The 27591-nt window shown below is 44.2% G+C and overlaps 1 protein-coding gene across 5 annotated transcripts in view; it reads left to right on the top strand.

Moving 5' to 3' along the window:
* EXOC6 (exocyst complex component 6) overlaps positions 1–27591 on the top strand; it is a 386110-nt gene that overhangs the window by 86506 nt on the left and 272013 nt on the right. For all 5 annotated transcript variants that reach the window (XM_068258178.1, XM_068258176.1, XM_068258180.1 and 2 more), the window contains exon 2: positions 25037–25208. In XM_068258178.1, coding sequence (XP_068114279.1) covers positions 25037–25208 — 172 coding nt within the window. The remainder of the gene's footprint in view (positions 1–25036; positions 25209–27591) is intronic.

Genomic DNA, 27591 nt, shown 5'->3' with positions numbered 1-27591 from the left:
TCTTATGGTAAATCCTGCCCTGCGGCTGCCCATACACCACAGGCCGATTCCGGCTGCTGCCCCCCTAATGTATAAATGTAAATGCGCCGTGTGTATCGCTAATGGAAGAGCGGGGGATTTGGAAAACGGATGGGCGGCACAGGACAGATCATGTATAATGCACACACGGGGGCACATTTACAGTATACACTGGGGGAACATTGTCGGGGGTTTGTCGCTTTCGTCGCTCGTCTCGATATCGCTTGAAGTTACCGTACCCAAGCGATCTAGGTGGCCTGACATCTTGCAGCATGTCCAATTTCGGCCCGAAATCAGTCGCATGGTCGATCGGGCATGCACTTTTGATAATTAGTCTAATCGGATGGTCGATCAGCTGCCAAGTCCCGAGATGTACGCCTTTATCCTTTAGCATTTAATTATTTGAGAATAGTAAGCATAAAATAAAGCAATGTAGGGCTTTTTAACCACCCAGGACTTTTTAAGTATTTAGTCTATAAGTCTTAACAATTTTGTATGAAAGATGACTTCGTTTTCTTTCTATAGATCTTGCAATGCTTGTGCAAGGGGTCCTTCTCCACCTTTTATTTCAAATTGATGGTTTTGCTCTTTTCCCTAAGACAGTTCTGTTTTTCCAGACGTTCAGTCATATTACATGCATATGGGATAATCTGGACATAATCAGTAATTTGCAGCAGCAGAGAGCAAATTATGCTATGGAACATTGTATTGTCATAAGACTGACTGTCTGCCAAACATATCAATTTCTGACGTCTATACATTGCTCTGATGCATTATCTTACTCCTCCTTCATGCCTTCATTGCCAACATGCTGGTGGTGGACATATTGCTATTCTTATCCTTCTGTTATTTTACAGCTCCGATAGACAAACAAACGGACTAGGGCCATCCAATCAAAGGAATAAGTCGGCAGCTAATATCAACAGTTGGACTGTGCAGAAACGGTCTGAAAGAACCAAAAACAACAAAAGCAAAAAGAAGGCCAAACTTACCACCTCAGACCAACAAGTAACTAAATCTGTATCAGGTTTATTAAACCATTTGATTAAAGTGGTATAAAACTCAGCATTTCTTATTTGCTTTAAAAGATTATTTACAGCATACATTCTACTACCACAAAAACATTTTTTTTTTAGAAGAACAGCATTCAAACAATTAAACACAACACTTTCTTCTTCAGTGGAAAGATTGTTGCCACATCTAAAGAAGTGATAACGTTATCTTTTGTTTACATTCCTTTGTCTGCTCTAAATTAGTAAACCTTAGCTAGGTGCTGAAACTGATTGAGGGGTGCTGTCTGCGCACCGTAATGTTACCACACTTTTGTGCATCAATCCCATGGTTTAATAAAATTGATATACATTTTATTACTGGTTTGTATTGTGTGCAATGTTTGGCCTCCTTTTTTGTTTTTGTTGTCTATTTTTTTACAGGGCTGATTCACAAAAAAAAAAAAAAAAAACAGACATATGAGTTACTGTGGGCTATCATCACTCTCCTAAGCTGTGTACACATGCTAGATGAAACTCGTCCGAGGCCACCCTTAACGTGTGCAGCCCTTGACCTCATGCTAGCGATCAGCCTGGTGGATTGCTTCAGCCAAGAGCATTGTTCGTCCAGAAATCTGTCACTACAACAGCACGCTATGCGCTCATTACGCCGCACGTCAACAGGACATGAGCAGCGGCGGTAGACGGGGGCAACGCATACTGACACTGCAGAGCTGCTGATAACGCGCACGAACGTCGTCATTGGCAGACCCGCAGGCGAATCAAGGAAGAGGGAGAGCGGCTCATTGTGCAGCAAAGTCTGCGCTGAGAGCTGCCTCCCTCAAAGCCTGCGGGATGCCTGAGTGCGGGGGGTCCTTCAGAGTAATGGCTACTACTGAGGGCAAGCTCGAGCAATACAATAATGACCGTTGAGATTGCAGGGCTAAACTATTTGTCTTTTTTTTTTTCAAAACCTCAAAAGGCTCCCCCTACTATGTTTATTTAGATACAAAAGTCCGTCAATGTTATACAAGGGAATGACGGACTCCAATATCAGTGACATACAGTACATTAAAGGTACATAACAAAAAAAAAAGACACGGCAAGGCTCCTATGTACTAGATATAGCTACTGTTGGATAGTTGAAAATTGATTTGCGGGAGTGGTCCTTTAAATCCCACAGAAAAGAAACATCTAAAGTCAGATGTGGAGCAATTATAATAAATCATCATGCATATTATTTTCACAGGTTTGCTTTATTGCACAGGGTGTGTGGCCACAGGTCCACTTTACTATTATACGTATACTTTATCCCTCAAGGGCTGGACCATATCTGTATGAAAAGGAATTTATAAAGCAACAGGCGTGACTGTTTGATAACCCCTCATGTAATACGCGCTTTCTGAGGTGATATAGTATAAGATAATATTGACAGGTTTGTTTTCTGGTCTTGTGATGCCAATTTCACAAGTTCCATTGTGACTTCTTGAGCAATTCATTTCATGTGCCTTCTGACTGAAGATTGCTCTTACCTCACAGGGTGTGCAACACTGATGATGGTAATATTACTGCTGAGGACATCGTTATCTTTCTAGATTACAATCATTCGGCTCACCATGGCTGACATGGAGGAAACTCATGCTGTTTTATCTGCCCATAATCCACCTGTAGGCATGAGACCGCCAGCCATCCGCCACCTCAGTATTAGTTATGTAACTGAACGAGCGTTTTTACACAGGCAGTTTTGGCAGTTGAGGTATTGCCCAGAACAGTTGCGTGCAATGCTTGTTTGGCAATGACCGATCTCCTCATCTTCCACTGACTTGAATGGAAGAGTTCTCAAACCGGCGTGCCAAATGTCTGTTGGGTTGTTGGTATGTGAATATTCACATTTGAATTTTTCTGAATAACTAATGAAAGACTATAGGAAAGTGCAGGCAATGTGCAGATGTATGCTGCAAGAAGAGGAGGGGGGGGTGTTGGGGAGATGATAACCGTTATAAAGCTTGCCAGCAGATGCCAGTACCTGTGATAAGTGTATGAATGCAAGTCAATGGTGAGGTAAGATTTAACTATGGGCAGTCACTGGTCAACTGAATTATTTAAAGGGCCCTATGGTGAAAATGCTAACATTTAAAATACATGTAAACACATACATACAAATAAGAAGTGCGTTTCTTCCAGAGTGAAATGAGCCATTAATTACTTTTTCCCTAGTCTGCTGTCACTGTAGGTAGTAGAAATATAAAAGAACCAACAGGTTTTGAACTAGTTCATCTCCTGATAGGGTATTCTCAGCATGGCCTTTTATTGTTTATAAAGTCACTCTCTGCAAAGGATTTATACAAAGATGCTGCCCAACCTCCCTGCTCACTGCACACTTTTTTTTTTGCGGAGCAACATCCATTTACTAAGGGCTTTTGAAAATAAAGAAAACCATGAGAACCCCCCATGAGGAGATGGGCTAGTCCAAAATGTGTCGGTTCTGTCAGATTTCTACTACCTGCTTTAAGTGACAGCAGCATAAGAAAAAAAATAATTTAGAGCTCATTTTACTCTGGAAGAAATGTACGTCTCATTTGTATGTGTTTACATGCATCTTAAATTTTAGCATTTTTGCGATAGTGGTCCTTTAAAAATGGCTATTGTAGGGGAACCCCACCCCCCCCACCCCCCCACCCCCCACACACACACACACACACACACACACACACACACACACACACACACACACACACACACACACACACACACACACACACACACACACACACACACACACACACACACACACACACACACACACACACACACACACACACACACACCCCTACCTTATTGAGGAGAGCTGGGCGAGGCAAGCAAAGCGTGCATGGGAGTGGGTGATGCGGGGGACGGTCAGGCAAAGTTCATTGGAGGAGCGGAGTGAGCGGCTAGGTGTGTACCTCTGAGTAAGATCGGAAATGTAGGTGGGACAGGTTTTGTGGACAGATTTGTAGGTCAGACACAGTATCTGGAATCTGATTCTGGACTGGATAGGAAGCCAGTGGAGGGAGTCAAGGAAAGGATCCGCCGTGGTGGAGCGATGGGAGGCGATACAATAAGGATAAAGAGGCACTCAGATGTAAATATAACTAAGTTAAAAACAATGATAAAAATAAGAAAGGAGAGGTGACTTACCTCAGTGAAGGCAGTCTCATAAGAAAAAACTAATTTAGCACAGGCAACGCATTTCACGGGTCACAGCCCACTTCCTCAGGCCAGTAAAAGTGCCTAAAACCTTCAACTGTATAAGACTGCCATAGGGTAGAATAGCACTAGCGCCTCTGGCGATTAGTGGGAATTGCCTGCTAATCCCCCTAGTGTGAATGGGCCCTATAAGAATATGTACCCTTTTATGAAAGATGGTATTTACCGAGTACCCTCCATTGTCAGCCACATCTCATCCCAGAATTTACTGTAATAGATTGACTACGACCAATTCAAGTTCCTACTAAAATCAACATACCCCCAGGGGTACCAAACCACATGTTGAAAACCTAGGATCTAGTGAAAATGGGCCCTTAACCACTTAAGGACCACAAGCTTACACCCGCCTATTGACCAGGCTACTTTTTACAATTCAACACACTGCAGCTTTATCAGTGTGCTGCACAGCTATACAACTTAGCACACAAAATCTCCCCCCCGCCCTTTTCTGCCCACCAACAGAGATTTCTGTTGGTGGGGTCTGATCGCTGCTGCAGGTTTTGTTTTGTTTTTTAATCATAAAGTATTTTTTTAATTAAAAACATTTCTCTCTCTCCCTCCCCACTGAGAGCCAATCAGTGTGATCGGCTCTCATAGGCATTAGCCTATGAGAGGCAAACACTTTGTGAGCCACTTGAAAGGACAGCTCAGTGACAGAGCTGTCCCCTGCACAGTGCTGCAGGCGATCGCAGCGCTATACAATGTAAACAACGGCTCTTTTTTTTTTTTCTACAGCCTGGCAGGCTGAAAACTGAGCTCCGCTCCGTGTCTCGGCAGGGAACTATCGCGCATGCACATGAGTGTTCCCTGCAAATCTCTGCCCCCAGGATTTGATGCTGGTTGGCGTTAGGCGGTCCTAGGGGAGCCACTCTGCGGCCGCCGATCTGCGTTAGGTGGTCGTAGAGTGGTTAAAGGAAATGTCAGGGAAATTAAAGTAGGCAAGCTACTTACCCGGGGCTTCCTCCAGCCCCTTGCAGCTGATATGTCCCTCGTGGCAACTCCGCTCCCAGCTACCGGCCCGGGGTCCCTGCCAGTGCAGAGGCCAACCTCGCAAGGTCATCCTCTTCTGCGCCTGCATGAGTGCCACTGTCAATCACTTGCACGTGGTCTGGAGTGTTCTGCACAGGTGCCTGTGCAGAACACTCCAGCCCATGTTCAAGTGATTGACTGCAGCGTTCGCGCAGGCGCAGTAGAGTCTGAAGCACACCAGAAACAAGCACGCAGCTAATCTTGTCAGAGCTGACAATAATTTCAGAAACACCTGATATGCTGCATGCTTGGTCAGGGTCTATGGATAAAAGTATTAGAGGAAGCAGGCAGCCTTCATATCATTTCCACCACGGGTTCACTTTAAGCATATATTGGTACACCTAGTTTGGGAGTTAGGCTTTTGTCCCAATATTTTAAATGATCTCTGGATTGCATATATACTATATAATATATCTATATATATATATATATATATATATATATATATATATATATATATATATATATATATATATATATGTGTGTGTGTGTCTATATATATATATATATATATATATATATATATATATACAGTACATATATATATATATATATATATATATATATTTATACACACACACAAACACACACCTTAAAACAGAGCTTGTTTTAAATGACTCTATTGCACCCAGTCGTCACATTCCACCTGTTGTCTGTTGATTGCATGCTATAGTGACGGACACACCTGGCTGTTTATTATGGGTGTCTCCATTGTATTGCTTTGCTGCAAGATCATAGTGGCTGCATAGACCTGTCGTAATGGGGAAAAGTGATTCTCTGATACAGACAGGCTGGGACTATAGAGAGAGTGTATAATCCTTCTGTACCTTTTACTTGCAGGTTTTTCTTTTTCTTTACTATATTGTTTAAGGTCAATGTGCTTTTATTTTGATTTAGGATCGTGTGGAAGGGAGTCGGTACCTTTTGGGTTTTACTGCTATCTTCATCTCTTCCTGGAACCTCCGTGGCTTAAAGTGGTAGTTAAGATTGAAAAGTGCTGGCATTTCAAGCTGTGGTCACATGATGTGGGTGGAACCTCAGTTCCCCCTGACATCACTTACCCAGTCCTTTCTTCATGACGTTACATTTAATCCTTGCAATTGGAAGGATTATTGCCTGGCTGTGGATGTCCTAAAACCATTTGTGTGGCAGTCTTTCACTGTGGGGTGATCATTTGTGCTGCATTTGGTCACTGAGGGGTTGAAGGAAGGGTTGTTTTAGTTGCAGTTAAATTTGTTTTGGTTACCAGTAAGGGTTAATCAATAAGCCATGGTACAACAAAATAAAATATAATTGATCACAGCTAATATCAAATGTCCCCTAAATCAGCTGGTTTCTCGGTCTGTCTGTTCAGTCCTCTCCCTTGAGCTTTTAGCTTTAAGCTAAGAACCTCTTTTGACCACCAGCTAATGATGTAAATATGCAGGACTGTGGAGTCGGAGCAATTTTCGGTACCAGGAGTCGGAAAAAGATGCACCGACTCCGAATCCTAATGAATTTAAACTGTAATTAAAATAGAAAATATGAAAAAATGTTCTGTTTCTCAGACAAGTCATCATAAATAATGTATATATACAGTAATAGCTCTGCTTAGTCCACAAAAATGAAATAATCGAAAAATAGTTACTTCAATAATGCAGTCCCCGTATTTTTAAAGTCAGAGATACATATCTCATTGTGACTGTATATATGATGTGTACACAGGAATCTCTTATATACGGTGTACTAAATAACATCTATGCTGTAAGAATAAAGCCTGATGTGTAGCTGTGTCACTAATAGAGATAGTCCATGAGATGGAAATAATTCTGCGTCAATTCTGATTTATGCAAATGTACGCACTCCCTTTGCTCATGAAATCAAATAATTTGATATGTTGTTAAAATTTGGTTTGGTACCTGAGACGGATGAAAAGAAATGTTTTATACATACCTGGGGCTTCCTCCAGCCCCCTTCAGGCTAATCCAGTCGCCATCTCCTCTCCCATCTTCTGCTATGAGTCCTGGTAATTCAGCCAGTCAGCGCAGTCCAGCTGCATGTCACTCCCACAGCCAGGAACATTTTGCACCTGCGCAATAGTGCTGTGCAGGTGTAGTATGCTCCCGGTGGCGGAGTTTGTGCATACGCACTATGCCCGATTGGCTCAAGTACCTGGATCCATAGCAGAAGTTTCAGGTGGCAGAGGAGGACAGCGACGGACTGATTAGCCTGAAGGGGGCTGGAGGAATCCCCAAGTATGTATAAAACTTTAATTTTATCTGTCTCAGGTTTACTTTGTTGCACAGTAGTACTATACTCTACATATGCTCTCCCTACAGAGCTGCAGGGAATCCACTGAGAATGTTGTGCACATTGAACACAGAGGTGTTGTCTATCACCCATAAACCTGGTTCAGATTGTACATGAAGAATGTGTAATAGAGGAAGAATCGCCTCATTCCCCTGCAGAGTACCTGCACATCACTCTTATATGTACCCAGAGTTACATTGCCTAGGGCCTGATAGATGTTCTTTGTTCCTGTCTGTACCTTTTACAAGTACTCTTACCAAGGACTAATATTCTGTAGAGCAGGTGCACAGGCTCAGGTCAAAAACTCACCGGAGTGCTCCAAACCCAAAAATTCACAGTCCATCAAAGTAGTAGAAACAGCGGTGGGCACATCCAAGATAAAAAAACTTTTATTGGGTGATTTTAAAATCCAGTACCATAATAATCAGGATAGGTCAGGAAAGGGAGGATCAATAAGCACGCTCAGTCGACAGCTGTTTCGCACCCTCTAGGGGCGCTTCATCAGGACCAAGGACTAGTTTTAGTCTATGACTAAAAGTATTAGAGGCAGAAGATCCTTCCCTTCTGCCGTTCTTGCATGTTAACACGTCATACGCGCTTCCAAATGCGCACAGAAGAGCGTATGATGTGAACAAGGCCTAAGTCTATGACTAAAAGCATTAGAGGCAGAAGATCAGCTGGATAGCCAGGTAACTGGTATTGTTTAAAAGGGAATAAATATGGCAGCCTCCATATCCCTCTCGCTTCAGTTGTCTTTTAAAGTTCCTAAGCGTTAGCAGTTAAGAGATGCATTTCATGTTACATACTTTCAATCAACAAGACTGTAATATGCAAATTAAAGGAGTCTGAGTCGGTGGAATCCTAACCTGAGGAGTCGGAGTCGGTGGATTTTTGTACCAACTCCACAGCCCTGTAAATATGGAAGCTAGTCGTGGCCAAATGCCGGCTTCTTCAAAGACTCTGTGACAATTGCAACTTAACTATCCTGGCCTCCGTGCAACATTTGGCAGGCCGACACCTCTCCCCTCCCATTTGTGTGAAGCTATATCTTTCCTGCCACCTGACCCAACCCCCCGCTGATTATGCAGAGGAGCGCGGCAGTGGATCTTCATACTGTACCTCATTCTGGCAGCATGACAGGTCTCATGGCAGCATTAGTGCAGGCGGAAGTGTTGCTTCCAGCGCCGCCCCCAGCTGCATTATGACAGAGCCGCCCCTGGCCTCTCAGCCGCGCCTCTCTCCTCCCCTGATTGGCCGCGAGATCAGTGGCCAGCAGCAGAATCTGATAGGACGCAGGCCAAGCGGCCGCGTTCTATAGCTGCCGGCCGCAAAATTCAATGGGGTGTGGCCAGGAGGCTGCGATCTACCGAGCAGGCGGTGGCGATCTACCGGTAGATCGCAATCGACCCATTGGGCAGCCCTGCTCTAGGCTTTCTGTGCTAACCTATTCATTACACTAAAATAGGAGAGTGCATGTTTGTGGCTTTGCTGGGGACACATTGGTCAGGATGTTGGGGCGGCCCTATTTTGCTGTATACCCCAATCATTCCCATTCAACACATCCTCCCAGGAAATGATTCCAATGCATCACATGATCAGGGACAGGCCACAGAATGCATGTCAGTGTGTGACATTTGTTTCAGGTACTTGGAATCTGTATAACTGACTTTGCTTTTTGCAAATGAAAGCAGTCACACTTCACTTAAAGGACCACTATCACAAAAATCGTAGGCAGTTAAAACCTGACAGAACCGACAGGTTTTGGGCCAGTCCATCTCTTTATGGGGGATTCTCAGGGTTTTCTTTGTTTTCAACATCATTTCCTGAACAGTTCTATTCAGTCCAGGTTTGCTGCCTCAGGTAACTGTTCTCTAACATTAGCAAATCAGCCATGAAGTGTTGAAAAGGCATCTTGCTGAATGACAAGCCCTAAAAGGCGTTGTGGCACCAACCTGAATGACATTTAACTTTTTTCTTTTTTTCGACATAATAGAGCAGCATGGGTGCAGCTATAAAAGCACGAATGTTATTGGGCAATGTTATTGGGTGACCTTTGAAACTGTGTTGCCGAATTATCCGGTTGTGTTTAGACAGCGGTGTAATACGTGGTACTAGGTTGCCATCTAGTGGTAACATTAATTCGCTGCATTCTCTTTCATGTCTGCATTCTCTTTCAGTGCCTTTGCAACAAAACAGGTTTTCAAAACACAACAGTGGTCCTTTTGGCTCTAAAGTTGGCCACACACTTTACAGTTTGACTTTACCACAATTCAATGAAAAAAAATAATTGTACAGAAAAGTCAAACTTTTTTTTTGTAATTCATGCTAGAAACCTGATCGAATTTCTCGTTTTTTTTACTTCCTTTTTTGAGAAATTTCAGACCAACTTTACCAAGAATTGTATTGTGTGTGTGATTCTTGAGTTGTATTAAACCTAAATAAATTTTATATAACTATTCCGTACATACCAAACTTATTTGTTTCTATAAACAACACACGACACACAACATTTATGTAGCGCTTTTCTGCTTGTGGACTCAGAGCATTTAAGGGATGCAGCCACTTAAAGCATACCCGAGGTGACGTGAAATGATGAGCTAGACATCGTATGTACAGTGCCTAGCACACTACTAACTATACTGTGTTCCTTTTTTTCTTTCTCTGCCAGAAAGAGTTAAATATCAGGTATGTAAGTGGCTGACTCAGTCCTGACTCAGACAGGAAGTGGCTACAGTGTGACCCTCACTGATAAGAAATTCCAACTATAAAACACTTTCCTAGCTGAAAATTGCTTCTGAGAGCAGGAGAGAGATAAAAAGGGTCAATAGTTCATACATTTTTGCTCTGGCATACTTCAATGGATGTGTCATTGAGCAAAAACAATAAAACAGTAAAAACTTAAAAAGTCGTTTTAAACATAACATAAAACTGTGGAATATCTTAAAAAGTCAATTTTAGGAGAAGGAAGATAGATACAATTGTTTATTTCATTAGGTTATTTTCGCCTCGGGTGTTATTTGAGGGCTCCATGGGCAACTAGGATCATTAGGAAGCCCTGCCCATAGACTCCTTACTGTTTTACATACTGGCTTGAGCTGGTATTTGAACCCTTGTCAACGGCTCAAATCCCACATCAAAAGCAATAGCTTTAACCAGTTGTTCATCCAGCTAAATAACAAGGATAACATTATGAACGTGATTGTGTGTATATGTACAGAATCTTCTAAAAAAATTTGCATATTGTGATAAAGTTTATTATTTTCTGTAATGTACTGATAAACATTAGACTTTCATATATTTTAGATTCAAATACACACAACTGAAGTAGTTCAAGCCTTTTATTGTTTTAATATCAATGATTTTGGCATACAGCTCATGAAAACCCAAAATTCCTATCTCAAAAAATTAGCATATTTCATCCGACCAATAAAAGAAAAGTGTTTTTAAAACAAAAAAAAGTCAACCTTCACATAATTATGTTCAGTTATGCACTCAATACTTGGTCGGGAATCCTTTTGCAGAAATGACTACTTCAATGCGGCGTGGCATGGAGGCAGTCAGCCTGTGGCACTGCTCAGGTGTTATGGAGGCCCAGGATGCTTCGATAGCGGCCTTAAGCTCATCCAGAGTGGTGGGTCTTGTGTCTGGTAACAGTAAATTCGGGCGCCTGAGGCTAGTGGACAAATCGGGCGCCGCCATTCACTCCTATAATAAATATCGTTTAATGGGCGCCCGATAGGAAAAAAGGGCGCCGGAGAAAACTAACGTTTTAAAAGCGGCGCCCGGAGACTTAATGTTTTATTACTGTTTCTCATGATTACACATTATTTAATGATTTATACATTTTTAAATATTATTTTTAAACGAAAAACAGTACAATATTTTTTCCAAACATTATTTTTAAACGAAAAACAGTACTTTTTTTTTTTTTTTTAACTTATTTTTAAACGAAAAAAACCAACAGGGGGGTCTTAGGTTTAGGCACCAACAGGGGGGTCTTAGGTTTAGGCACCAACAGGGGGGTCTTAGGTTTAGGCACCAACAGGGGGTCTTAGTTTCAGGCACCAAAAGGGGGGTCTTAGGTTTAGGCACCAACAGGGGGGTCTTAGGTTTAGGCACCAACAGGGGGTCTTAGGTTTAGGCACCAACAGGGGGGTCTTAGGTTTAGGCACCAACAGGGAGGTCTTAGGTTTAGGCACTAACAGGGGGGTCTTAGGTTTAGGCACTAACAGGGGGGTTAGGGGTAGGTACAGGGAGGGTTACTTAGGCACCAACAGGGGGGGTCTTAGGTTTAGGCATCAACAGGGGGGTCTAGGGGTTAGGGGTAGGTACAGGGAGGGTTACTTAGTAATTTTTTTTTTAAACGTTATTATACGTTTCACTATTTAAACGAAAGATTAACATTTTTACAATTGCCGATTTAATGCACATTATTTAATGATTTATAACTTTAAAAAACATTAATTTTAAACGAAATACAGTACAATACATTTTTAAACGTTATCCATGCTTATCGTTAAAAACCCGGCGCCCTTTTTTCCCAGCGCCCCTTTTTAACGTACGCCTTGTGTCTCTCAACTGTCTCTTCACAAAATCCCACAAATCCTCTATGGGGTTCAGGTCAGGAGAGTTGGCAGGCCAATTGAGCACAGTAATGTCAAAAAACAGTGAGATAGGAAAAAGTGGGTATGGCCCGATTAGGATCAAATCCCAAACAATTCGTTACTGTATCAAACACATTTACTTTATTAATCCAAAAAATATAGAACAATAAAACACATTAAAATGTGCCCACCCCGCACCCCCACCAGTCCCCCCAACCTGGACCCTCGAACCCCCGCAGCAGACCCACTATTAGATCTATGTCTCAGATTGTATATATAGAGACCACATATATGAGCTTGTGGGGCCCCCTGTGAGTTGTCATTTCAGCTGAAAAAATGTCACTGATTTAAAGGATAAAAGTTATTATGCGCATGCATTAATGATGACAGAAGAGCTTGGAAAGATCCGAATGATCAGCCAGACTCATACACTTATTGGAGATAGATTCGGCAGTCCTCCAGCATATCCCATTAGTATGCTTCCATATCAAGGAGCAGCACGACCCCAACGGGTCAGATAATCATGCATCTGTGTAATTTGAGTCTATACAGTAACAGCCTGATTAGCAACAGCAGGAAGCACAAAAAAAGCACATAAAGCACAGTTCCATGCAGGTATAGTCAATAAGGCAAAAGCTCCATATTGATGACAGGCACATGCAGGTAGCAATCCAGCCTTTGATGCAAGATGCACTTGTTTATGAGCAGACAAGAGAATGGCGACAGGCAGATGTAACAATAGCAGTTGTCTCACAAGGTTGTCTTACATGCTCCGAAGATTGCTGTGCCAGAAGATCGGTGGATTGTTTATTTGCAGGCTCAAACAGAAGTGCTTTGCCATGTAGGATCCAGAGGCCGCGTCAGGAGCTAAAACAAGTCCACGTGAAGAGGGACAGTGGAGGTCGGGACGCAGCACATGCGTCCTCGACCGGTTTCGCCGGACTTCCGGCTTCCACTGGAGGTGTGCGTCAATTATCGTGCTCCCCTATGGGGATCTTAACTCCCCGCCGGTCTGACGCCATCAATGGGCTGGCCCCGCCCGCCCCCACAAGCGGCCAATGCCGGGCGGTGGGCGGGGCAGACAGACACGACGGCAGGTATTATGGAGGCCCAGGATGCTTCAATAGCAGCCTTAAGCTCATCCAGAGTGTTGGGTCTTGCGTCTCTCAACTTTCTCTTCACAAGATCCCACAGATTCTCTATGGGGTTCAGATCAGGAGAGTTGGCAGGCCAATTGAGCACAGTAATACCATGGTCAGTAAACCATTTACCAGTGGTTTTGGCACTGTGAGCAGGTACCAGGTCGTGCTGAAAAATGAAATCTTCATCTCTATAAAGCTTTTCAGCAGATGGAAGCATGAAGTGCTCCAAAATCTCCTGATAGCTAGCTGCATTGACCCTGCCCTTGATAAAACACAGTGGACCAACACCAGCAGCTGACATGGCACCCCAGACCATCACTGACTGTGGGTACTTGACACTGGACTTCAGGCATTTTGGCATTTCCCTCTCCCCAGTCTTCCTCCAGACTCTGGCGCCTTGATTTCCAAATGACATGCAAAAGTTTATTTCATCCGAAAAAAGTACTTTGGACCACTGAGCAACAGTCCAGTGCTGCTTCTCTGTAGCCCAGGTCAGGCGCTTCTGCCACTGTTTCTGGTTCAAAAATGGGTTCATGCTTCCATCTGCTGAAAAGCTTTATGGAGTTGAAGATTTCATTTTTCAGCACGACCTGGCACCTGCTCACAATGCCAAAACCACTACTAAATGGTTTACGGACCATGGTATTACTGAGCTCAATTGGCCTGCCAACTCTCCTGACCTGAACCCCATAGAGAATCTGTGGGATCTTGTGAAGAGAAAGTTGAGAGACGCAAGACCCAACACTCTGGATGAGCTTAAGGCTGCTATCGAAGCATCCTGGGCCTCCATAATACCTGAGCAGTGCCACAGGCTGATTGCCTACATGCCACGCCGCATTGAAGCAGTCATTTATGCAAAAGGATTCCTGACCAAGTACTGAGTGCATAACTGAACATAATTATTTGAAGGTTGACTTTTTTGTTTTAAAAACACTTTTCTTTTATTGGTCGCATGAAATATGCTAATTTTTTGAGATAGGAAATTTGGGTTTTTATGAGCTGTATGCCAAAATCATCAATATTAAAACAATAAAAGACAATAAAAGGCTTGAACTACTTCAGTTGTGTGTATTTGAATCTAAAATATATGAAAGTCTAATGTTTATCAGTACATTACAGAAAATAATGAACTTTATCACAATATGCAAATTTTTTGAGAAGATTCTGTATATTAAAAAAAAAAAAAAGAAATAGTATGGTTTGTAACGTAAAAATTTGGGCTGTAGAGTCGAGGAGTGTGCAAGTCTCCATATATTTTTGGGCACCTTTAACCTGCTGGGCGGTATGGACGAGCTCAGCTCGTCCATTACCTCCAGAGGCTGCCGCTCAGGCCCTGCTGGGCCGATTCTCTTCAAATAAAAAGGAGCACATGCAGCCGGCACTTTGCTAGCCGCGTGTGCTACCTGATCGCCGCTGCACCGCGGCGATGCGCCGCGAGCAGCGGCGAAAAAGTGTCCCCCAGCCACCCGAGCTCAGCGCAGCTGGACCAAACAGTTCCAGCCAGCGCTAAGGGCTGGATCGGAGGCTGCTGACGTCAGGACGTCGGCTGACGTCCATGACGTCACTCCGCTCGTCGCCATGGCGACGAGGAAAGCAAAACAAGAAGGGACGCTCATCGCGGCCCTTCTTGTTACTTCTGATCGCCGGAGGCGATCAGAAGTACGCATTAGGAGCGCCCTCTAGTGGGCTTTCATGCAGCCAACTTTCAGTTGGCTGCATGCAATAGTTTTTTTTTAATTAAAAAAAAAAAAAACACGTCCGGTCGCCAGCCTGGCGATCTTAATAGAACGCCAGGCTGGTTAATATACGTAGGTGCTGATATTGTAATGGTGGCATATGTAATAGCAGCTCAAGGGGCAGCATTTATCTAACACTTTGTAAAGTCCTCTTTCAATAGTTGCTCAGCTCAGAGCTGAATCATTTTATTATAGTCAGTTTAGTGCTTGCGGCTTGATTTACAGTCGCTAATATACAGACCTGCAATTCCATCGCTTTGTTTGTTTGCTCCAGCAAATCACCCATTTCCAGCGTGACTTTTATGACCTTAAAGTTTACCGAAGCCCAACCTCAAAGCCGTGCGTTTAATTAAAACGATATGAAGAGTTTATTGCTTTAATAACGTGAAGTGAAGTCATTTGCAGACCACGCAGTAAACAGACATTCGCGCTTGTACAGCGGTTATTCAGCCATTGTTCCTGCCACGTGTCTTCTGGCAGCCAGCACGTGCTTCCTTGTTTACTTACCCATTTATCGGGGTTTTGTTTATAGGGTCAACAGAATACGTCTGAACTCAGTCATATGTTAGATAATATTGGGACAGAGGCGCCAACAACAGGATAAAATACACTGAAAACAGTTTAAAAAGTGAGGTAGTGATGGACTTGCCTCCCCGAAGAAGACTTGATTTTGTTGAATGCAGACAAAATAACCGTTTGACTATTCTGCAATGCGTTTCGCAGGTGGGAGCTGCTTCATCAGGCAAGAGAGGCATAAAAAAAAACTTGACTGAGAACACATTCTAGTTATACCATAAATTAAAAATATTAAGTGCATTGTGATAATGATATGTGCACAAAAACATATATAATAACTCCAATTATAGTAATAATAATAACAACTAATAGTTAAATTTAATTAAAAATAATACGTTATTATTATTGTTGTTTTATAAAGCGCCAACATATTTCTGTGGTGCTGCACAAAGTAAGAAACAAACATGGGGTACAAAATAATACAGATAGTGGGACACACCAATATACGAAATATAGAGTTGGTAATTACAGTGACACAATTCATGTGAATAAATGTGTAACACATTCCAAGACATGAAAGGGTGAGAGAGTCCTGCCCTTCTGAGCTTACAATCTAAAGGAATAGGGGGGGGGGGGGTAGTATACAATAATCACACCTAGAGGCTGTGTGGTTTAGGTTATCTAGTAGGAGGACAACTTGGCCAGAGGTCAAAAGGGAGAATGGCCTTCGGTAGAGCATATGCTTGACAGAAAAGGAGTGAGGGGTCAGGTGAGGCAACGGGTCTATGAGGCCGGGGGAGACCAGCTCCAGGGGTATAAAGGCAACTGTAATCTAGAACAAGTGTGGTGAAGACCAAGCGCCTTTGAGGTACGTTGCTGCAATTACCAGAAGTAAATAGTAAGGAGTATAAATGGTTACCGCTGCCCTCAAATGAGATAACATGGGTGAGGCTTCTAATCGGTTAAAGAATATTATATAAAATAAGACCAGGGGAAATGGCAGCCTGGAGAGGACACCATTTTCCCCCACTTTCAGGGCCCGTTTCCACTTGTGCAGTGCGAATTAGTCGTGGAAAACGCAAAAACGAATTTGCACGCGGATGCAAATTTTACCGCGAATTCGCGGACGTTTTCGCATATGTTAATGAGTATGCGAATTTAACCATGTCAGTGCCTGTGTGCTTTTACATTGATTTTATGCGAAAACGCCCGCAAATTAGCGGTAAAATTCACATACGAAAATGCATGCGTATTTCCTATTAAATTCTGAGGGCTCTGCCGTGCAGATTTTTTTCTGCACAGAAAAACGCTTAGAAATCCTGACAAGTGGAAACAGTCCCATCCACTTGTATTGTTTATGCCAGCCGTGCCCAACCTACGGCCCGCGGGCCATTTGTGGCCCGCGAAGCCAGTTTCAGTGGCCCGCGCTGTGTCTGCCTGCGGAGGGGGAGAGGATTGGGTGGTATTGCGTAGTATCGGCACTCGGCGGGACGCGCATACACCAGCATGCACTCGTATTCAGCCCCGGGTACCGCTGGGATAGTCAGAAAGCCTCATTGGTTACTGCAGGAACCTTCCTCCAATAGGAATCAGCCTAATTCCTATTGGAGGAAGGTTCCTGCAGTAACCAATGAGCGAGGCTTTCTAACTATCCCATCGCTACCCGGGGCTGAATACGAGTGCACGCTGGTGTATGCGCGTCCCGCCGAGTGCCATACTATGCAATACCACCCGATCCTTTCCTCCTCCGCAGGCAGACACCGTGGGCAGACAACGGGACACACGCTGTGACAGCCTCCTCAGCCCCACACAGAGCTGACAGCCTCCTCAGCCCCACACAGAGCTGACAGCCTCCTCAGCCCCACACAGAGCTGACAGCCTCCTCAGCCCCACACAGAGCTGACAGCCTCCTCAGCCCCACACAGAGCTGACAGCCTCCTCAGCCCCACACAGAGCTGACAGCCTCCTCAGCCCCACACAGAGCTGACAGCCTCCTCAGCCCCACACAGAGCTGACAGCCTCCTCATCCCCACACAGAGCCGACAGCCTCCTCAGCCAGCACACTACAGGCCACTCTGATACCATTGCTGCATTAATCTGCCCTGTGCATACACCCAGGTACCGTACTGGACTCGGATACCATTGCTGCATTAATCTGCCCTGTGCATACACCCAGGTACCGTACTGGACTCTGATACCATTGCTGCATTAATCTGCCCTGTGCATACACCCAGGTACCGTACTGGACTCTGATACCATTGCTGCATTAATCTGCCCTGTGCATACACCCAGGTACCGTACTGGACTCTGATACCATTGCTGCATTAATCTGCCCTGTGCATACACCCAGGTACCGTACTGGACTCTGATACCATTGCTGCATTAATCTGCCCTGTGCATACACCCAGGTACCGTACTGGACTCTGATACCATTGCTGCATTAATCTGCCCTGTGCATACACCCAGGTACCGTACTGGACTCTGATACCATTGCTGCATTAATCTGCCCTGTGCATACACCCAGGTACCGTACTGGACTCTGATACCATTGCTGCATTAATCTGCCCTGTGCATACACCCAGGTACCGTACTGGACTCTGATACCATTGCTGCATTAATCTGCCCTGTGCATACACCCAGGTACCGTACTGGACTCGGATACCATTGCTGCATTAATCTGCCCTGTGCATACACCCAGGTACCGTACTGGACTCTGATACCATTGCTGCATTAATCTGCCCTGTGCTACACCCAGGTACCGTACTGGACTCTGATACCATTGCTGCATTAATCTGCCCTGTGCATACACCCAGGTACCGTACTGGACTCTGATACCATTGCTGCATTAATCTGCCCTGTGCATACACCCAGGTACCGTACTGGACTCTGATACCATTGCTGCATTAATCTGCCCTGTGCATACACCCAGGTACCGTACTGGACTCTGATACCATTGCTGCATTAATCTGCCCTGTGCATACACCCAGGTACCGTACTGGACTCTGATACCATTGCTGCATTAATCTGCCCTGTGCATACACCCAGGTACCGTACTGGACTCTGATACCATTGCTGCATTAATCTGCCCTGTGCATACACCCAGGTACCGTACTGGACTCGGATACCATTGCTGCATTAATCTGCCCTGTGCATACACCCAGGTACCGTACTGGACTCGGATACCATTGCTGCATTAATCTGCCGCAAACTTCTTATTAAGAAAATGTGCATCAAATGGTGAGTACAACAATTCTTATATTGTCGTTTTCTTTCCATTTCCAACACCATGTTAACTGTTACTAGAAAAACGTTAAAAGTTTTACATCGAAATTTTGTATGCATGTGTTCCGGCCCTCGAGATTTTTCTTGATTTGAAGTTCGGCCCTCGGGCCAAAAAAGGTTGAGCACCACTGGTTTATGCGAATCTGCATGCAGGAAACGCATGCAGATTCGCTCTAGTGGAAACGGGCTCTTACAGAAAAGACTAATGCTTCTTGGTTAAATAAACCTTGCGCTTTATCAGTAGTGGTTAGCCTGTCTCACCTGTAGATGGCGCACAAGGACTACTTTGGCTCATTAGTTGTATCTTACTGATGGGATGTGTGCGTTCAGCCTGTGCCATCACTATAACATATGTATATTACCCCTCATATATACTCTTCCATCCTTTGACAACACCATATGTTGTTTTTTTTTATAGCACTGTGGTTTATAATGCTCTAGATTGTATCCTCACGAGGACAGGGTTCTCTCCCTTTCGTGCCTTGTTAGTCACTGTACATTATATGATTGTCTCCGTAACTTATTAACTTATGTCTGTCTTTTTATATACCCATGTTTATTTTCTTGCTCTGCACATTCATTTTTAATAATTATGAAATAAGATCAGTTTTAAGGTGGCCACTAACAGTTTAATTTCTATTATTATTATTATTATTATTGTTGATTTATATAGCGCCAGCATCTTCTGTGGCGCTGTACAATAGCATACAAGGTATAACAATACAGAGTATACAATACAACACTTGATACAAGACAAGAGGGTATAACAGCTGATACAGTGAACAAATTAACTACATATTTTTACACGGGGTGGGGGGTACGTACACCCATTACACAGCACTGTGAGACAAAATGGGGAAGAGAGCCATAAGCCAAAAGGCCTTACAAAACATTTAAGGTATAGGAAAGTAGGTAAAAGGGAAGCTGTGTGTGGAGTGGTGGAAATGGTGGTTACTGAGCAGGGTCCTAAGTAGGAGAGTTGACTTGCCTGAAGAGGTGAGTTTTCAAATTGCGCCTAAAAATAGTAAGTGTGGGTGAGTGGCGTATGTGTTGAGGGAGAGTGTTCCAGAGGAGGGGAGAGGATCGAGAGAAGTCTTGCAAGCAGGAGTGGGAAGAGGTGATCAGGGAAGAAGACAGAAGGATATCGTTAGCAGAGCGGAGATTGCGTGTAGCACTGGCTTACCAATAGGGGATGCGACCCCTGTCGTCGCGGGGGGGCCCGCTCAGGGACTTTTGGGGGCAGGAGGGGTCGCAGCATAACAGGAGAGTGTGGCAGATCGGTGGGGAGGGGGGAAATCCCCCCCCCCTCACCTCGGGCTCTCCTCTCAGCGCTCCCACTCCTGAAATCATTGGTGGCAGCGGGCAGGCAGCAGCAGCGGCAGGATGATACATTACCTCCTTCTCGCTGCAGGACTTCCGTTCTAAGAGCTTCTTGCAACTTCCTGTGTAAACAGGAAGTTGCTCTTAGAGAAAGGAAGTCCTTCAGCGAGAAGGAGGTAATGTATCATCATGCCGCCACCGCTGCTGCTGCTGCTGCTGCCTGCCCGCTGCCACCAATGATTTCAGGAGGGGGAGCGCTGAGAGGAGAGCCCGAGGTGAGGGAGGGGGGGATTTCCCCCCTCCCCACCGATCTGCCACACTCTCCTCTTATGCTGCGACCCCTTCTGCCCCCAAAAGTCCCTGAGCGGGCCCTGGGGGGGGGGGGGGGGGTTTGCAGGGGGGCCCGGGGATTTCTAGGTACGCCCCTGGCGTGTGGGATGGTATCTGGAAATAAGTTGATTAAGATAGGAAGGAGCTATGTTGTGGAGAGCTTTGTAGGCGAGAGTAAGGATTTTAAATTGTATCCTTTGTGTAACTGTCAGTCAGTGAAGAGACTGACAGAGGGGGATTGGGCTGGAGAAGCGGGAGGAGAGGTGGATGAGTCATGCAGCAGAGTTCATGATAGACTGTAGCAGGGCTAAACGGTTGGCAGGGAGGCCACAGAGCAGAGAGTTGCAATAGTCTAGTCGGGAAGTAATCAGGGCATGCACCAGAAGTTTGGTAGTGTTCTGTGTTAGAAAAGGGCAGATGCGGGAGATGTTTTTTAGGTGGAGGCGACAAGAGGAGGATAGTTTGTCAATGTGTGGTTTGAATGTGAGACTTGAGTACAAAATGACACCTAGACAGTGAGCCTGGGGGACAGGTGTTATGGAAGTGCCATCAACAGAAATAGTGATGTCTGGTAGGGGCATTGAGTTGTGAGCTGGGAAGACTACTATTTCAGCCTTGTCCATATTGAGTTTCAGAAAATGGGAGGACATGAAAGAGGCGATTACATTGAGACAGTCCGGTGATATTGGAAACCAAAGGGGCTGATTAGTTGACCAAGACCATATGTGTAGATAGAGAAAAGGAGAGGTCCGAGAACTGAGCCCTGGGGAACAACAATGAGGGTACATGGAGAGGAGGTATTGTTGGAGTAAGCAACTCTGAAGGTCCTATCTGAGAGGTAGGAGGAAAGCCAGGAGAGAGCAAGACCCTGAATGCCCATGGATGAGAGGATTTGGAGAAGTAGGGGGTGATCGACTGTGTCAAAAGCGGAAGAGAGGTCTAGGAGGATAAGAATAGAGTAGAGGCCTTTAGATTTAGCAGTCGCCAGGTCATTGGTTACTTTAAGTAGGGCAGTATCGGTTGAGTGGCTGGGGCGGAATCCAGATTGGAGATCATCAAACAGAGAATTAGCAGTGAGTTGACGGACTAAGTCAGTATAGACATGGCGCTCTTTTGAAGAGAAGGGGAGGAGAGAAATAAGTTGGTAGTTGGGTAGGGAAGAGGGGTCAAGAGAAGTTTTTTTGAGTATAGACTTAATAAGGGCTTGTTTGAAGAAGGATCAAACGATGCCTCTGGTGAGAGAAAGGTTGAAGAGGGAGGTTAAGGCAGGTAAGATGGTAGAGGATAAGTGGGTAATGAGGTGAGAAGGCATGGGGTCAAGGGGGCATGTAGTCGGATGTGATTTAGAGATGAGAGAGGAGACAGTGAGTTCAGTTAGTGGTGAGAAGTTTGTCAGGCAGGATGTAAGGTTCGGAGTATGTAGGGAAAGAGGAGGCTGCTGGTTAAAGTTTTTTCGGATGTTGGTGATTTTATCACTAAAGAAGGAGACAAAGTCCTCGGCTGAGATGCAGGGAGTGGGAGGTGGGGGTCGGAGGAGGGAGTTGAATGTAGCAAAGAGTAGTTTAGGGTTGTGGGAGTGTGAGGAGATTAGTGAGGAGAAGTATGAATGTTTGACTGCTGTAAGGGCCTGTCTGAGTGTGTGCAAATCCTCTTTGTAACTGTGAAAATGCGCAGGCAAGTTATGTTTTCGCCAGTGCCGTTCAGCTATCCGTGAATGGCGTTTCAGTAATTTGATCTCCTTGTTAAGCCAGGGTTGTCGAAGGCTTTAGCATCGGTAGACCATGGAGGAGGAAGCCACAGAGTCAATGGCTGAAGTTAAAGTGATGTTATAATGATCAGCGGCTAGTTGAGGGTCAGTAAAAGAGGATAGCGCAAGTAGAAGATGCAGAGAGGTTGATAGTGTTTGGAGGTTGAGATTGCGAATGTTGCGGATTTCTAGCAAATTTGTGATCGGATTGGTTGTAAATGATCTCCGTTGATGGGCACAACCAATTACGCACATCATAAAATAGTTGTCCGTGTGAATTTTTGTCAAGCCAAAATTGGATTTTCTTGTTGGTTCGTTGATGGTGTAGTGTCAACGATTTCACTTCTGATCAGAAGTATCGGATCACTTGAACAATTTTTTGCTAGAAATTGGATAGTTAGTGGCCACCTTTAGTTTCATTTTTTTTTTAAATTCAAGCCACATAGACTTTCATTTATCAAATACCGGTAATACTGCCGCGCACACATAAGTGCATGGCAGTATTAGTGCCACTTCCGCATGCAACAGAGCAAGTTACGCCAGTAGCACAACTCGCAGTACTACAGTAGTGCGACGTTTCTATGGTAACTCGTGTTACGAGTCAAAATCAGTGAAACATTACATAGTTTGTAATTACAACAAGGAAAAATGTGCCTTTTTAGTAGTAGCCATAATCACAAAGCACTATTGAACGGCAGCATGTTACAACTCATTTGCATATCATTAAAGCAGACCAGGACTGAGACCTTCCTCTCTGCTCTTAAAGATAAGCATCAGCATAATGACCTTTAAAGAAAAACATTTCTTTGTTACAGCTGATACAAATCTGCAGTGTGTCTACTTCCTGCTTTCATGTAAGCAGACATCAGGTTAACCTGCTGTGTTTACAAATTAGCTGCTCTGCGGAGGCAGTCAGCTGACACGGCTGAGGGATCAAATTACAGTTGTGATTAGTCACAGATGAGGGGGTAAAGTGCATTGTTTAGTAGGAAATAAATATGTCAACTTTGTTCTTATCATTCTAAGTCAATTGAAGCAACATTTCTTGCAATCTGGTAACAGTATAGGTGAGGCCTGTAGCCGAGCGGGAGGCCAGCCAAGGTGACCAGATCATGTGAAACACAGGCAAACCTACCTCCTCTGCTGCGTCTGCCTGAACTATATAACACGTTGTGGCAGTGCAGGACTCAATCCAGGAGGAAATCATGTATCAGTTGCAAAAAAGCTGCGTTGTTAAGTGCCCTCCACGGCAGTGGTGGCTGAGCGGTATATCGGCAATCGCGCCGCAAAGTAATGAAATGGTTGAATGCAGTAAAAACATGGAGGTCCCATTTATACAGATACACTTTAATGAAAAGGCTCCGTATGCAACACGTTTCAGGGGCAATTTCCCTGTCTTCTGGTAAAACAAAAACCATGAACAATGTCACATTTCCATGAAACCTTTGAAACAGGGGCGTCAAACTGCAAAGTGGGCCGAAATTGAGCTCTGGGACCAAGTCGCAGGCCAACCTCAATGTCTTGTGGCCACTTCCCTCCTTTTATAAAGTTCCCTGGTGTCTCCATCCCCTATACAGTTTCCGGGTGTCTTGTGTCCCCCTCCTTCCCCTGTACAGTTCCCTGGTGTCTAGTGGCCCCCACCCTCATCTATACAGTTTCCTGGTACCTAGTGCTTTCCCCCTCCCCATATGGCTTCCCTGGTGATCTAGGGCTTACCCTCCAGTATAGCTTCCCTGGTGGTCCTAAGAGGGCCAAACATAATGCAAAGTGGGGAAACCACCTGAGGGCCAAATCTGATGGCTCCAAGGGCCAGATTTGGCTCATGGGCCGGAGTTTGACATGTATGCTTTTGGAGGCAAAAGCAATTGTCATTGGATAAGTCTCTTGTTAAAGCAGACCTGAAGATGTTTAAAAAAAAAAGTTTCACTTACTTGGGGATTCTGCCAGCCCCCTGCAGCCGACCTGTGTCTGCAAAGTTACCAAACGATTCTCTGTTCCCCCGCCGCGGCTCACTTTTGCTTCTGCCAGTTGATGGCCACTGTGTCTGTGTAGCCCTGGCCGTGCACGTCCTCATTCGCGCCCCCGTCGCCTGGAGCGTACTGCGCAGTCGCAGTACAGATTTTCTCGAACTGCACCAGCGTGGGACGCCTCTGGCCACGGGAGCATGTATGAGGATTTGCACGGCCAAGACCGCACAGGCGCAGTGGCCATCAACTGGCAGAAGCGAAAGTGAGCCGCGGCGGAGGACCCAGCAGGGGACTGGCAGAAGCCCCAGGTAAGTGAAACTCTCTTTTATTTTTATTTTTTTCCAACATCTTCTGGTCCGCTTTAAAGCCACACAAATAAAGGTTGGGTTGAGCCAACAGGTGGCGATGATTCTGTTATTTATTGTGAAAGTTTTTTTTCTTTTACATTTGTACTGTATACAGTACTTTGTATTAAATGTTTTTCTATACATTTTTATGGATTCCTGAACAAATTAATCCTTATGAAGAAACTCACTTTGATATAAGAATGCTTTGGATTACAAGCATGTTTTCAAAACAAATTATGCTTGCAAACCAAGGTACCACTGTATACAGAGATTGACACCTGAGTTTTGCACCACTGGAACTTTACTATTCCATTGTGAGCTGAAATCTGTGCTGTTACTACAGGATTCAGTCTGACGAAGACAGACTAGTCGAAAGCTTACTCATATTTTTTGCAGTTAGCCAATAAATGGTATCATCCTGATTCAACGTTTCTTGTTTGTAATCATATCACCCATCTTATTTTCCCCCAGCTCTGTCTATGATGATCTGCCAAACGCCCACCAAAGATTCATGGAAAAGCTGGACACCCGGATTCGAAATCATGACCGGGAAATTGAAAAAATGTGCAATTTTCACCATCAGGGCTTCGTAGATGCGATTAATGAGCTCTTAAAAGTGAGAGCTGATGCTGAAAAATTAAAGGTAAGTACCCTGACAACCTATCTCTCTACAAGTGCTATGTATCATATATAGGTGATAATCTACAGGTGCTTAAATGGAACCTAAGGCAAGAGTGATATGGAGGCTGCCATATTTATTTATTTTTTGTACAATACCAGTTGCCTGGTAGTTCTGCTGATCTCCCTGGCAACAGTAATGTCTGAATCACTCACCTGAAACAAGCATGCAGCTAATCCAGTCAAAAGCACCCGATCTGTATGCTTGTTAAGGTTCTTGGACTAAATATATTAAAGGCAGATGATCGGCAAGACAGCCAGGCAACCTGCATTGTTTAGAAGGAAATTAATATGTCAGCCTCCATATTCTTTTCACCTCAGAATACATGCAGTCATGGGCAAAAATACTGACACTCTTGCCTTTATGTCAGAAAAAAGCACCACTTCTACCTGAAAATTTTTGCAATTTCAAATGCTTTGGCATTGTCATGTTTATGTCTTTTGTTGGTACTAAAAGAATACAAAAAAGGAGAGAGTGAAAAAAATCAGACACAAGCAAACAAAATATCAAAAATGGCCTGAGCAGAATTATTTGCACCCTTAACTTAAAGCGGAATGTAACCCTGCATTTCAACTTTTCTCTAAAACATTATTTACAGTGACTCACTCTCTCTGTCTGCAGGAGCTCCTGCACAGTCATAGAGAGTGAGTCACATTCCACACTTGTTACATTGTGTTTACTTAAATGTATCTATCTAAACTTCGGATGGTCTGCATTTCTCTCCACGGAACTTTAAAGCTCTGTGTGTAACCCTTCCAATGCTGGTCTAGTAAAAAAAAAAATGCTGGTTGCATATAATATGCTGTAAATAATGTTTTAGAGCAAAGTTGAAATGCAGGGTTATATTCCGCTTTAATACTTAATAGCACACGCTTTGGAAGAAATAGCCTATGTTAATAACTTTCTGTGTTCACAAAAAGCTGCACTCTAAAGTCCTAGCAGACACTCCTCGCTGACAGCAAGTATCAATGATGTGCACAGGGCGGTATTCCTCTTCTATTTGGGCGGCTAAAGACACTTTACTTCAGTGAGAAAACCACCACCACACCCCAAGCAGTGGCCACTCACCGTTAGATAATGACCCTCAATCAGATGGGTCTTCAGTGCTTATGGGGTCATCTGGCCGACCCCTGCCATAAAGAATCACTCGTCCTCCGCTTCAGAACTGCTGCCGCTAGTCCTTATCACCTCAAAAAAGACATACCAAGGCTCCCATAGCATAACATTGTAAAAACATTTTAAAAAGATTGCACACTTACAAGCCAAGCTGTGGTAAATTCGCATAGAGTTTTTTTTGCGGGCTCCACCCCAAACGTTGGCAGTCGGGTTGGCTTGGTAGCTCTGTCTCTGCTGCCTTCCACTGCGTACCCACGGCTGTCCCCACGCTTGCTGATTGTAGGCCGCGTGCGCTTAACCGGCTTCGTCGCCTATAGCGACTCCTTAAGAAGCATGCTACGCTGCAAGGACAGAGCGTGGCTTCCGTAGCAGGCGCTAATTGTTTTTAACGTGCGCCGCTGAAGCACTGCTCGTTATTCTGGTTGAATGAATTAACCCCAATATCTCCTGATGTTCAAATGTATATAAACGGTGTGTTCTATCATCTTGTCCGTATAAAGGAATAAAGTCTTAAAGTGGATCCGAGGTGAACTTTTAAACATTGCACAATTGTGTTTCTTTCCTATTGTTTATAGGGCATTCCTCAAGCCAAATACTTTTTTGTTTTTGTTTTAATACTCTAATTCCCTATAAACTAAAAAGCCACGCCCACAGGTTTTCAGAGAGCCAAGGCAGTAGCAAGGGATCATGGGAGCTCAGTCTGGACAGGTGGAGGGGGAGGTGTTACTAGCCATTGATTTCAGAGGCAGAGGGGAGGAGGGAGGAGGAGAGGGGATTAGGCTGATGGCTCAAGATACAGATAAGCCTGCCTCTGTGTAATGTTTACAAACATGGCTGCTGTCATTGTATCACAGCAATAAATAATCATATTCTATTAAAACTGTTTGCAGCTAGATTTTCTGTGCAAACCATCTAAACTTTAGATAAGATATATAGACAAGTTACTTGTTATAGTTAGTTTTTCATCTCGGATCCGCTATAAGAAGGCTTATTAGTCAAAAGCGTACCCTTTTTCTTTTAAGTTTGCCAATAAATGGTATCGTCCTGTTATAAAACTTTTCATTGTAACAATCAACAAGTTTTTCACCTCTGTTTATTTTACTTGAATTGTGGACCAATCTTCCTTTGCCAGCTGCTCCTGATCTCTCTCTGTGTTTTCGATTTCTCAGCTGGTGCTCTATGGTATTTAGATTCTTGTACATACATGGACTTGCCTTCCTGTGTTGGGGGC

Source organism: Hyperolius riggenbachi, chromosome 10 (assembly GCF_040937935.1).
Source record: "Hyperolius riggenbachi isolate aHypRig1 chromosome 10, aHypRig1.pri, whole genome shotgun sequence".
In the NCBI taxonomy this organism is placed as follows: Eukaryota; Metazoa; Chordata; class Amphibia; order Anura; family Hyperoliidae; genus Hyperolius; species Hyperolius riggenbachi.
Note: the sequence above shows the minus strand (reverse complement) of the source record. Positions and strands in the feature narration are given on the sequence as shown.